This window comes from Neovison vison, chromosome 13 (genome assembly GCF_020171115.1).
Source record: "Neovison vison isolate M4711 chromosome 13, ASM_NN_V1, whole genome shotgun sequence".
Classification (NCBI taxonomy): domain Eukaryota; kingdom Metazoa; phylum Chordata; class Mammalia; order Carnivora; family Mustelidae; genus Neogale; species Neogale vison.
In genome coordinates, this window is record NC_058103.1 from 31,140,739 (window position 1) to 31,153,639 (window position 12,901).

At 39.8% G+C, this 12,901-nt stretch overlaps 1 protein-coding gene across 1 annotated transcript in view; it reads left to right on the forward strand.

The window, feature by feature from the left end:
• Nucleotides 1–12,901, forward strand: part of LOC122894397 (synaptojanin 2 binding protein) — a 40,106-nt gene that overhangs the window by 20,980 nt on the left and 6,225 nt on the right. The window contains exons 2-3 of the mRNA XM_044232147.1: nucleotides 1,662–1,798; nucleotides 11,881–11,976. Coding sequence (XP_044088082.1) covers nucleotides 1,662–1,798; nucleotides 11,881–11,976 — 233 coding nt within the window. The remainder of the gene's footprint in view (nucleotides 1–1,661; nucleotides 1,799–11,880; nucleotides 11,977–12,901) is intronic.

The following is a 12,901-nucleotide window of genomic DNA, read 5'->3' on the forward strand; positions in this document are numbered from 1 at the left end:
CTTTCTTATCACTACCCACCATCCCCTTTCCAGTACCTCCTACCCACTATGATACAAATAAAGTGTTCTAAGAGAAACCATTTAGTAACTTAAATTTTTGTAGCCTACTTTTTAAGGAAGTTGAAATAGGCATCTTTAGAAGGAGCTCTTGCTATCCTGTGTCTTGAACCCTTTTCATTCTCTAGCTGAGATAGTTGGTTCATAAGGTATGCTGTCTAGATGAGATGTTTCCTGCTGCTTCTCTTCCTTTGGCCATGTGTTTTCTTAAATCACAGATTGATTTGCTAGTACTTAAGTTAATACTGTGAGCTTCACACCAATGGGGAGAATTTTTTAGAAAGCCCACATATGTCTCCTTTATTTGTTTTCTACTGAAACCAATAGTAAGCTTGTGATCATGGCTAGTCCTTCTAATTGTGCCACCAGATTTTTGTTTTTTAATTGCTTTCATACTGTTTCTTTTCTCTTGGCACTATGACTATGAATTCTATAGTATCTGACAGAAAGAAAACCCCAGGGAGTTCCCCCCCCCTTTTTAATGCATAGATAAAGACTATAACAATTTTTTTTGTATAGTGAAATTCTTTCCACAACTTAGTGGTTTATCCATGGAAATGACACTTTACTAGTCTTCTTTCTTTTTAAAATTTTATTTTATTTTATTATGGTAAGAACACTTAAATGAGACCTCTTAATAGATTTTTAAGTGTACAGTAACACTTGTTATCTATAAGCACCAAGTTGTACATTATCTCTCAAGAACTTATCTTGCATCTTGCATAACTGAAATTTTTATTAGACCCATTTTATTAGACCCATTAACCCATTTAAATTACTCATTTAGGGAAACAAAGAATAGAAGGGTGGTTGCCAAGGGTTAGGGCAAGGGGGAGAATGGACAGTTGTTAATCAGTGGGTAGTCCGTTTCCTACAGTGAATAAAACTTGGCAAACTACCCAAATTCATGGTCGTTTGCACTGGAGGTAGAAAAGGAAACAGTGAATTTGGTGATTTAGTCCTATTGAGAAGCTTCAGTTACCTTTTTGGTTCCCAGGATTCCTGCCAACACCTACACTAAAATAGAAAAATAAATGAAACTCCTAAGACCATTTCTTCCAAAATACCTCCATACACAAACTGTCCTGAACACTGGGAGAAGGGAAGTATGAAGGGGAAGCTTTGGTTAAGAATCTCTCCTCCACTGAATTAAGAATAGTTCATTTGCTAAATATTTAAAAGCATGACTTCTCATGAACACAGCTCACATTGTTACATTAATAGCAGGAAAGTAAAAAATTGGGTCCTCTAAATGTTGCCAGCAGACGCAAAATCAAATGTCAACAGAAGTGCATAAGAATCACCATTATTTCACTGAGTTTAGTATAGATCTTTTTATACTCAGCAAACTAGTATGACTAGTATAAACAAAATGACTACATTTATATTTTTAGTCTTGCCTGGTTTAAGTGGGCAACCCTGGGTACTCTTGACCTCTGTTGATGATACTCTTCACTGACCTTGCCCGTGTCAGTTGAACCATTATATCACAGTTGACTCATCAGTCTCCCCTCCCAACTAGAGCTTTCCTCTTCCTCTCTTCTCCTTTATTCCCTTTCTTCTTCGTCACTATCTCCTTTACAACTCCTCCATGATTTTCTCAGGGCTGGGCTTCAACATCGTCGGTGGCACAGACCAGCACTATGTCTCCAACGACAGTGGCATCTACGTCAGCAGCATCAAAGAGAATGGGGCTGCGGCCCTGGATGGGCGCCTCCAGGAGGGTGATAAGATCCTCTCGGTGAGAACTGGCTTCGGCCTCCTTCACTGTTCCTTGCTCCCTAGACCCCAGTTCTTACCCTTGGCCCCCTCTTTGGGAAGATTTCTGCCTGCCTCTTTGGATCTGGAAATACCTGATTATAGAATGTGGTGGGAGGAGGGACCTTGATCAATCACCTTTTCCAACATGAACACAGAGCAAAGAGGATAGATTTCCTCATTTGATAGACAAGGCATATTCAGTCCAGAATGAAGCTACTTTGCCAAGTTCAAAAGACAGGAAACAGGTAGGGATGAGGGACTGATGTGGGGAAAAAGGACTTAAAACCCACAATCGTCCTTCAATTATACTTTATTACCTCCTTTTGTTAATTGAAAGACTAATGTGTGTCTTCCTTTACTACAAAGAGACACAAAAGGAAGGTAGGAATTGAGTGTCTTTTTTTTCTTTTTTTAAAAGATTTTATTTATTTATTTGACAGACAGAGATCACAAGTAGGCAGAGAGGCAGGCAGAGAGAGAGGAAGGGAAGCAGGCTCTCTAATGCAGGGCTTAATCCCAGGACCCTGGGATCATGACCTGATCCGAAGGCAGAGGTTTTAACCCATGAGCCAGCCAGGTGACCCGAGTGCCCTTTTTAGGTTCAGAGCCCTTCTCAGCTGTCATGAAGATGAAAAATTGGAATGCATTCTCATTTGGGTTTTTGTCTAATGAGGTCCCATTTCACTTTGCTGTTTGTAATAAGACACTATATGGTGAGCTTTAATTTGATTTCTTTTCTAGAAGTTCTTCAAGGAAAGGGACTAGATCTTTTTTAACCTTTTGTATCCTTGCACAAGGTTCATTATGTATTTAACAGATGAATAGGTTGAGAAATTTCAGGCAAGCCTTGAAAGGTTGGCTAATCCAGAATATAAATATAATGTCACGGATGGTAATATCCTGCTTCTGTCCTTCTCACCAACTATTTTGCCTCTTTTCAGACCGTTAAGCTTCTCCTAGATCCTGTTTTTTAATTTGAAAGATAACAGTAATAAATACCTTTTATCTCAAAACAACACTGAGAAGTTGACAAGTAGATTATTTCCTATAGACCCCTGGAGAAAGACATCCAAAAAACATGAAATCAGCTTGAGTGGTGCATTACGGAAAATTTAGAGTAGGTTATTGAAGATATAGCATGTACGTAGAAACCACAAGTTTATTTATTCATTTATTTACTTATTTGGGGGGGGCAGCAAAGTAATGTTTATTGAGTGATAACAGAGTGATAGTACAAAGCTCCCAAGGAGAGAGGGGACCCAAAGGGGTTGCCTGAAACTATGCAGTTTAAAGTGACATACCACATTCTGTCCAGAACACTGGGGCCTGGGTTACATTTGAAAAGTGTAGGGGTTAAGAGGACACCCATATTTTTCAAAAAGGTTTGGTAAAATGTAGATTGTTGAAAAATGAGACTGGTTAGAAGTTTTCGAGCACTGTATACTAGCAATATGCTGAGAACCTTACATTTCTTTAAAATTGCAATAACCCTATGAGGTGAGTACATTTATTATGACTGTTTTGCAGCTGAGGAAGTTGAGTCTTGGTGAGGTCAAGCAGCTTGCCCAAGGTCACACAACTAGTAGGTGGCAGAGGACTAAAAAGACTGGGCTGCCTGAATTTGAAGCCTTTACTCTTAATCAGTATGATGTACTGCCTCCTAAGAGGTAAATGAGGAGCTAGGGCTAGGTATCCTAAACAGAAAGTTTCATGGTGAATGCATAGCTTTTCTGTGTGGTTTTATATAAAAACTGACAGCAGTCTTTCTATAAGGGATAGAATTAGGAAAAAGGGTTCACAGACCTTAGTGTAAGAGAATTTATTAGACATAAATGAAGATGAGCAGCCTTTCTTATGTGGACCATTGCCTCATAGAGAAAATAAATTATTGGAAGGCCGCTCAATTTTTCTTTTAAAGGGTATGGTAGGAGATAGATGTCCATGCAGAGAAAAGTAAATGTCAACAAACAAAAACGAAACAAAAAACTCAGCTCCCTTCTCTTTAAAATTTGTAGCAAGGAGGATTTTACTTTATGTTTCAAGCTTATGTTTTGGCCAGTTAAGATATGGGAAAGAAGAGGGAAGAAATGCCTGGTGAAGAAAAGGCAAAAGTATAAGATATGGAGAGGAATAAGACTGAGAAAGAGAAGATGGAGCATATACAAGAGGAAGAGGCCAGCATATGCTCTCGTTCTTTCTAGGGTCATCTTATTTCATTCCAGTTTCCTTTCCAAGAGTTTGCTCCAAAATTCTTCTTTCTAGAACCCGTTCCTAAGAAATACTGCCTCTGTTGCCTCACTCATGGTCTTCTCCGCTTTCTCTCCTTAAGCTAATTTGCTGGGCATTAACCGTTAAATGTTTATGTCTCCTTTGTAGCTCAGTCTCTCCCTCTGATGTTCTTAAGCGCTCTGTTACTGGCTTTGGAGTCTCTGTAAAATGATGCTGCTGAACTATTTATTAGTCTATATTCTCATTGATTCTTGATGGGTTTTTCTACTCTCTTCACATAGGTTATTTTTCCATGTTGCAAAATGTGCCCCAACTCTTTTTCTTTTAACTTTTGTTAGATAATCAGACTAAGAATGTCACTTCCTTAGCACATCCATTTTGGATAATTAATAAAAGTTTCATTAAGTGATCTAGATTTCCTGAGTTATTGACAATTTAATCTTTCCATTTCTCTTGAAATAATGCCCATAATTTTGTCTTAATTTCAGGTAAAATTAAATAGTAGCATGACTTACGCAGTTTCCTCTTATCAGAAGTTAAATTTTTTGTGATCTCTGTGGAATGTTTAAACTTAAAAAAATGAGGGGGAGAAGAAAAAGTTTTTTAACTAATGCAAATTTTTTAAGGCCCCATTCCATCTGACAACCATGAAACAAAAACAGATACTACGAATAGAATGAACCTGAAGTTGAGATGAGGGCTGGAGATGGAGATTCCTCACCCGAAGTTTATTTTGTGTGTGTGTTGGTGAGGCCAATTTAATATTTGTATAGGTTACCAGGGAACCTGGAGAAATTTTATTTTTGTGGGATAAAAATGTAAACTATCTAGGTTTGTCATTTGCCTTGTGTGTCTGCCTAAATGAAGGCAGGTGGATAGCCAGGAACAGTCCATCCTCAGTGAAATGTACGTTTTTATGATGCTCAGGGTGATGTGAACTGACCCCTACACTGAACAGGTGAATATTCCCTTTTGACCAAACCCCTTATATAACAAAATGGCACCATCAGGCCACTAGTCAGCTGCATTTCATGTTCTTGTCAAATTGAATTCTTTTTTTTTTTTTTTTTTTTTAAAGATTATTTATTTATTTATTTGACAGAGAGAAATCACAAGTAGGCAGAGAGGCAGGCAGGGAGAGAGAAAGGAGGAAGCAGGCTCCCTGCTGAGCAGAGAGCCCGATATGGGGCTCGATCCTAGGACCCTGGGATCATGACCTGAGCCGAAGGCAGCGGCTTAACCCACTGAGCCACCCAGGCGCCCCGTCAAATTGAATTCTTAACTTGGTGAATGAAAGTGCTGAGTAGTCCTCAACATTCACAACTACTCTACTTGACAGCCTGCAGACAGACCACCATGCCAGGTGCTATGGAATGATTTGAAAATGAAAGACTTGTCTTCGCCCATAGCTTAGAAATTAGTGGGAAAGATCCACCAGAAAACCTTCATCTCAGGCAGCAGCCAAGACATTGAGATATGCAGAATCCTTTAGACAAAGGATGCCTCTAGGCACCCCCCCTCCCCCTGCTTGTAGGCTTGTAGCTAGCACAGAGTAGGCATGCGGGAAGGTAGCTGCTCTGTGAATGCATCATAGCATAATGGACTTTTTTGGTTTGGTCTGATTAATTAGAACTAGATAATCTGGTTTTTTCTTCCTTCTTCAATTCTGACAAAGGTGCCCCCCCCATTGTCAAAAAAATTAAAATATCCAGAGTATAATCTGGGTCAGTGCTTATTAAATTGAGTCCATTCCTTCCATACATCATCTACATTTATATTAATGCTATTCTATAGGTAGAGCTCTTGAGGCAATTCAAAATTACTAATCATCAAAGGTAATTAATTTGGGGATATCTGGGTCGCCCTCTCAGTTAAGCATCCGACACTTGATTTCGGCTCAGGTCATGGTCTCAGTATTGTGAGATCGAGCCCTGTGTCGGGCTCTGCACTGGCCATGTAGCCTGCTTGAGAGTTCTCCTTTGCCCTCTACCTCTTTCTGTCTCTCTCTGCCTCTCTAAAGTAAATAAATAAAGGAATACATAAAAGTCACACAGGTGAAAAGTTAAACTTTAAAAAAAAAGATGGAGGGAACAGATTTTAACTCTGTTTACTCATTTCCTAAGACAGAAAATAGGAGACTCATTTTTCAAGATTGCTCACAACCATAGTTAAAGCAAAAAAAATTGTTTCCCCATCTGTTAAGCAGAACACCAGCATTTCAATTCTCTGAACAGTCAGTAGAATTTTCTAGCATGCTGCAACATCTGCCATATCTCAGGTTCAGTGAAACTATTTATGAGTTAAGGAAACTGAAGTAGCAAGTTAGTAGCGTTCTAAGATTCCTCCGTTGAGTAGCTCTTGGGACTAAAAGTGAGGTCCAGGAACCATCTGGCCATTACTTGGGAGCTTATTAGAAATGCAGAATCTCAGCAGCCCTCTCAGACCTACTGGAATCAAAACCTGCATTATAGTAAGATCCTTGGGTGTGAATAAAGTCCCTGGGTGTGAATAAATTGTGAGAGGCACTGCTCTAGACAAGTGTTATTCAGATGTTTTAAATTGTGACCTATAATAGGTAATACCCATACATGCAAACACACATGTAACTGAAGCAAAGGTTAAGAAAATAGTATTTATCACTTCTATATATGATACACTGTGTGTTGTGATTTCTTCTGCTTTCACTGTTTTAAAATTAAATACTTATCTTGACCCACTGGATTTAACTTCACCGTGTTTTGTGGTGGGTCCAGAGACTCATATTTGAAAAATCACTACTTTGGTAAACGGAAAATCACTGATGAAATCTGTGTATGCACAGAATTTGTATTGAATAGGGTAAGCAGGCTGGGTGTAGAGACCAGTTAAAGATTGATTCAGGCAGGTTAGGTGAGAATTAACTCATTTGGAATCACTTGGAGGGCATGTGAAAACACAGATTGCTTTTAACTTATAAGTTCCCTGGTGAATGCTAATGTGGCTGGTTCTGGGGTCACACTTTGAGAACCCCTGGTCTCTATTAGTATGGAAGGTGACAAAGAGCAAATTCCACATATATTTAGGAATAAAATCTATGGACCTTGGTGGATAGTCAATATGAGGTAGAATCTGAAAATGCATAGAGGAGGCAAATATTGGAAAGCCAATTTGGCTTTGAATTAGAGATAACCTGGACAAGAGACAGAATCATAATTTGTTTTATGGGCCTGTTTTTAAACTTGGGCAAAGGATAAGAAATGGTTCTTTAAAAAAGAAATTGCCCTTGAATGTCGCGAAGGCCTCTTGTCTGGAGTCTTTTTTTTTTTTTTTTTTTTTTAAGTAATTAGAGTAATAAATAGTCCTTTTATATTAGAATACCTTTAGGCCCAACAAGAGGGTTGAAAGACATGATTGCTATAATTGGCTTATGCCCTGTGTGGTACCTTTTTGGCCTGATACCACTATTGTTCTTCCCTGTGAGCGGAAGGAGGCTCAGGTGAGGACCAAGGTTACACACTGAGTCACTGGCAGGCAAAGCTGCTGTCAGAGTCCAGGCCTTTCAGCTTTGTATAATATTGACAATATGTCGTCAGGCTTTTTCAGGCTGCAGTTGGCAAGCAAACTTCAGGAAATCATGTGACATTTATTATATTCATGTTCTTCAAAGCACTCTTCAGATATTACAGGTGTTACAATGATGAGTTTTGTGATACAGCCTTTCAAAGTTATTTACAGTAGAATGTTAAGTGATATAAAAATAGGGTAGAGTTCACTTTGAGCTTTAAGATCATTACATAATACAGAGATTCAAAGAAATAAATCATTCACATCTAGCAGAGTTTTCTAGAAAGGTCATTGACTTGGCACTTAACTAAATTTTATCTTCCCAAATTTTAATGCTGCTTCAATATATGCACATGAATAAAAATATTAATGTAGAAATACCTTATATTCTATAAAACTCTAAAATTTGGAAGTGTATAACTTTTTAGATAAAATGAAACTACAAAACCAGTAAAAATTTAATTTACAGTATTAATGAGATGGATAGTGGTAAGTTGCTGAAATAAAATCCTTGCTTACAATGTGAATTTCTGTGGGTTAGTGTTTTAAAGTGAAGCTTTTACAGCCAGGCCATTTGAATTCTGGCTTTGGTACTTCCATTCTATATGCCCATGGACAAGTTGCATAGCCTTCCAAGTTTTATCATCTATTAAATGGGAGTTCATAAGTCATAGGATTATTGCGAGGACTAAATAAGTTAGTACATGTAAAATGAAGAGACAGCTCCAGACATGATAATAAATATTCGCTGTTTCGTGGCAGTTATTTTGGGCTGTAATTGCAAAGATGATCTTGAACTTGGTACTCCTGTCATTGAATGTCATTTAGTGACTGAGTTCTCCCACTTGCATTCTTATCACTATGAAACTTGGCTGTGATGCTGAACTCTGAAATCTTTGGCATATATTGACATAACTGCATCATTAACCTAATTTGTCTGTCTCTAAGAGAAAATAGCCATTTCCTTACAATGAGAAGTACAGTTATCACATGGGCTAGATTAGTTACACAAGCCTTCCCACTACATTCCGCAATCTCACACTGGTTCTCTACCCCAGGAATTAACTAGAAAGTTGAGATGTTGAGAATTCACTGTGGTGGTTCTAGGACTCCTGAAGTTCTTTTCCTGTGACATGTTCACCAGAACAAACAAAAGGCATAATCAGAAGGTGGCTTGGTGGCATGAAACCAAAGTCTATCAACTAGAGAACTAGATTCGCTTCTACACTGTAGGTAGCAGGACTGATCCTATTTAAGATTACTCTCGGAAGATACGTGGAATTTTTAAAAAAGGAAGTGTATTCAGATGGTCGAAATAGCTGGAGCACGGGCATGAAAGTAAGGATATATGTTTTACATCCTAGGGACAGTGAATTTTGTGATTTAGAGCACAGGATTTATGAAAGGGAATAAGAGAGTGGGTTGGACCCACTTCTTGGAGGACTTTGTACACCAGAATGAGAAACCAGGCATGCAGTCTCTTCTCTCCTGCTCCCAGTTTTGTAGAAACAGAATGGTCCTTTAGGAGGCTTGATCTGGAGACAGTGTTTGAATAGGATAGAATGGGGGGCTGTGCTAGAGGGAAGTGAGTCAGTGAGGGTGATCACAATAGTTCACCTGGAAGTGTCCACCACCTAAATAGGCAATTGAAGGAAAATAGGGTGTGAGGAATAGTATTATGTTAGCCTATAGGATTTGGCAAGGTATTGTATGTGAACATCGACAGGGAGTGGAGCTTAAAAATACCAGAATTCTAGTCTGAAGGAATGGTAGTGGCAACAAGAGGGAAGGTGGGATAGTCTGGTTTTGTGGGAAGTGGAAAGGAGGCTTTGGATTTGTTGAATTGGGGTGTAGCAGAATATTCCTGTCCAGGCATCCAGCAGGAAACTGGCAAGTCCAGAAGTAGAAATAAGGATACGGATTTGGGAGTTGCCTTGCAGAGTACAGTTGGAATTGTGAAAGATCACCATGGGAGAGAAGATGAGGGGACAGAGGACTACAGACATTGAGGAATGCTTACTTCCCTTAAGAAGGAAGGAGAAGAAGAGGAATTGGGAAAGGAATCCTTCAAGAACTAAGGGAGCTTCAGAAGCTGAGACCAGAGAGAACTACAAAAGGGAGGAAGTCTGACGACTGGGAAAGGGCTGTAGGATTTGAGGATTAGAAGTCCCTCCTGACCTGCCGGACAGAATATTCTTTCCTGCCTCCTCATACACTATGCCTGTACCAGGGATTAGAGTGCATGGCTGCAGAGGAAGTGGAGGCAGTGCTTTCCAACAGCTCTTTAAGCAAGTTTTGCAGTGAAAGGTAGAGGACAGAAGATGGGAAGAGGGTGATAGTGGCTTCCAAGAAATATTTATATTGTTTTCTTTACAGATGAGGATAATTTTAGTTGAGAAGGAGCAGAGAGCAATAATGAAGGAATCAAGAGGAACAAGTGATCACTTAAGTTCTCTAAGAAGGCTGGAAGTAATGTGACCAACAGCACCCGTGGGTGGTTTAGCCTTGGTAGAGGGAGATGGATCTAAATCAGAAACAAGGGCAAAGAAGTGGTGAGAGGCCATCAGGAAACTTTGAAACAGCAGGAAAGAACATGGAGAGTGTGTGGGAAGTTACCCGTATTCTCAAAGAAGATAAGGCAAAGGAATCTGGAGAGAGGAGATAGGATCAGCGTTGGAGTTTGATGATAGGAAAGGTCTGAACAGCTGCTTCTGGGCATTCATTGGGGAGTTCGCCAGGTGAGTAGAGTGGTCATAAGGATACAGCAGGTGTCAGCCAGCATGGATCTGTGCTGGGAAGTAGGAGGGTGTATTTTCCCCAGGAACGTTAAACTCAGTGATGACGAGGAAACTAAATGCCTTGTGTTTCGCGGGACTGGAAAGATGGCAGAAGATCATGGGGACAAAGGATTCTAATAGTTTATGAAGTGCTTTGTTGAAATAACAGCAAGAACTCCTAGATGGGTTAGGATGCAAGTAAAATCTAAAAAAGGTTATTAAAGGTCTTGGTGAGGATAATGAGCGGATTCAGTAGAGGAATAGGAAGTGTGAAAGGAGTAGAAATTGTGGTCCGTTTTCTAAGAGTAAGGTAGACAGTTTATAACACCAAAGTGCTATTAGATTAATTCACCTAGCAGGAGATTGTATGGAGGAGTGATGTGAACCTCTTGGAGAAGGAAGACAGTAATAAGGTAGATGAGAGGCTTGAATAAATCAGTGGCTTGAGCTTCAGCTAAAAATAGTTCGTGAGTCCAGGTGGTAGAATAATAGTGCAGAAGGAAGAGTAAATTGCAAGGGCACTGTAACTCTACTTCAGATATTTAAAAATACTAGCCCTAGCTCCTACACTTACTATGACTTTGGGTGAATTCTCTACCTTGCTAAGCCCCAGTTTCTTCATCTGTGAAAACAAGATAAAAATGGTGTCTACCTCATAGGATTATCGTGATAACAACATTAGACAACACATGTAAAGCATACAGCACAGAACCTACCAAATAAATACATGAGGTGTTCCTGCTGCTGTTGCTGTTAATGACATTGATGTGTACAAAAGATGTGTAGATCTTGCATAAAGTGGGCTAGGCTGTGGCACTGAGTATACCATAGGGTAGATAACACTTGCAGACAGTGTCACTCCTAACGCTAAGAAGTATTAATCCCACTGGTCATCTCTCACCTCTAGATGCTACACTGAAGCATTTTTTGGAAGTTTGTATCATCAAAGAAATACTGTAAAATTAGTAAATTGATGGAGGATGGGAGTATCCATGGAACCAAGGGAAATTGTTCACAATTGAACAAGACCAATAGGATGGGCTAGTAGGTTTGCACCACATCAAAATAAATTGTTTCGTAGAGTTTTTCTAGAGTTGAAGCTATAGTACCAGGGATTAGCAATGTGAAGGATAGGATGGTAACCCAGAAGATCATGTTAGCTGTAGGGAAGCAGGCTGATGCTTAGGGGAGACACACAGGTACATAGCAGAAACCCAACTGTCAAAATGAGACAGGCAACAGGAGCCAAGGTGAAGGAGAGACTTTTTTTATTTTTTTATTTTTTTATTTTTTTAAAATAAAAAACCTTGGTGCTCTTCATATGGCCCACGGAACCTCAGTTCTAGGAAAATGTAGCTTTGAACGTGAAAAAGTGACTTAGTTCTACTTTACTTGACCCATTCTCCTAGTCCTTGAAATTTGCTGTGTAGTTTTTAAATGTTTAATCACATGAATATCAATCTTTGACATGTCATTCTACCTCTTTTACTATTTCTCTTGCTGTTTTTGACAGGTAAATGGCCAAGACCTAAGGAACTTGCTGCACCAGGATGCTGTAGACCTTTTCCGTAATGCAGGTTATGCCGTGTCCCTACGAGTACAACACAGGGTAGGTATTACCTGCAGCCAGAAGCTGGCACCAAGCTTTTGTCTCGTTCTTGGGAATACGACATATTGCACAATCTTTCTTTTAAAGATTTTATTTATTTATTAGAGAGAGGGAGAGAGAGAGCACAGGCAGACAGAATGGCAGGCAGAGGCAGAGGGAGAAGCAGGATCAATGTGGGACTCGATCCCAGGACGCTGGGATCATGACCTGAGCCGAAGGCAGATGCTTAACCAACTGAGCCACCCAGGCATCCCATATTGCACAATCTTTAGTAGTGCATTTGGCTTTTATTTTTTCTTTCTCACTCTTTGGAAGAGCTTGTCTAGCACAGGCAGGGGTCTTCAGGGACGACTTCTTATCACAAAAGGAAATTCATTCTGCTTGCAGCCTAGGTCCTAGCTTCCAGGAGATGTATCTTAACTGTAAAGCTTGACAACCAAATTCAAATCAATGGGGAAAAAATTTAGCAAGAATCAATTTTATTTTTTAGTAGGGAAGGAAACCTGTGTCTGCCCTTGAACATACCTACTAATGAAACTTGAAGTGTAGAGGGGGTGGCTTTCCTGATACCCACTGTGCGCTTTTCCCAATCTCGACACAACCCTTTTCTTATCAACTTGTTGACCCTCTTGACCAAAGCTGTAATCCTCAAAGGGGATCTCCAGGAAAAAGGAAATGGATTTCAGAATTTAGTCAAAGGACGCCTGGGTGGCTTGGTGGGTTAAGCGTCTGCCTTCAGCTCAGGTCATGTTCGTGGGGTCTTAGGACTGAGCCCACTATTGGCCTTGCTGGTCAGCAGGGAGTCTGCTTTTCCCTCTGCCTCTCCCACCCACACATGCACGCTCTGTCTCTCACTGTATCTCTCTCAAATAAATAAATTTTTAAAGAAAAGAATTTAATCAAAGCAGCACCTCTCCCTGCATCC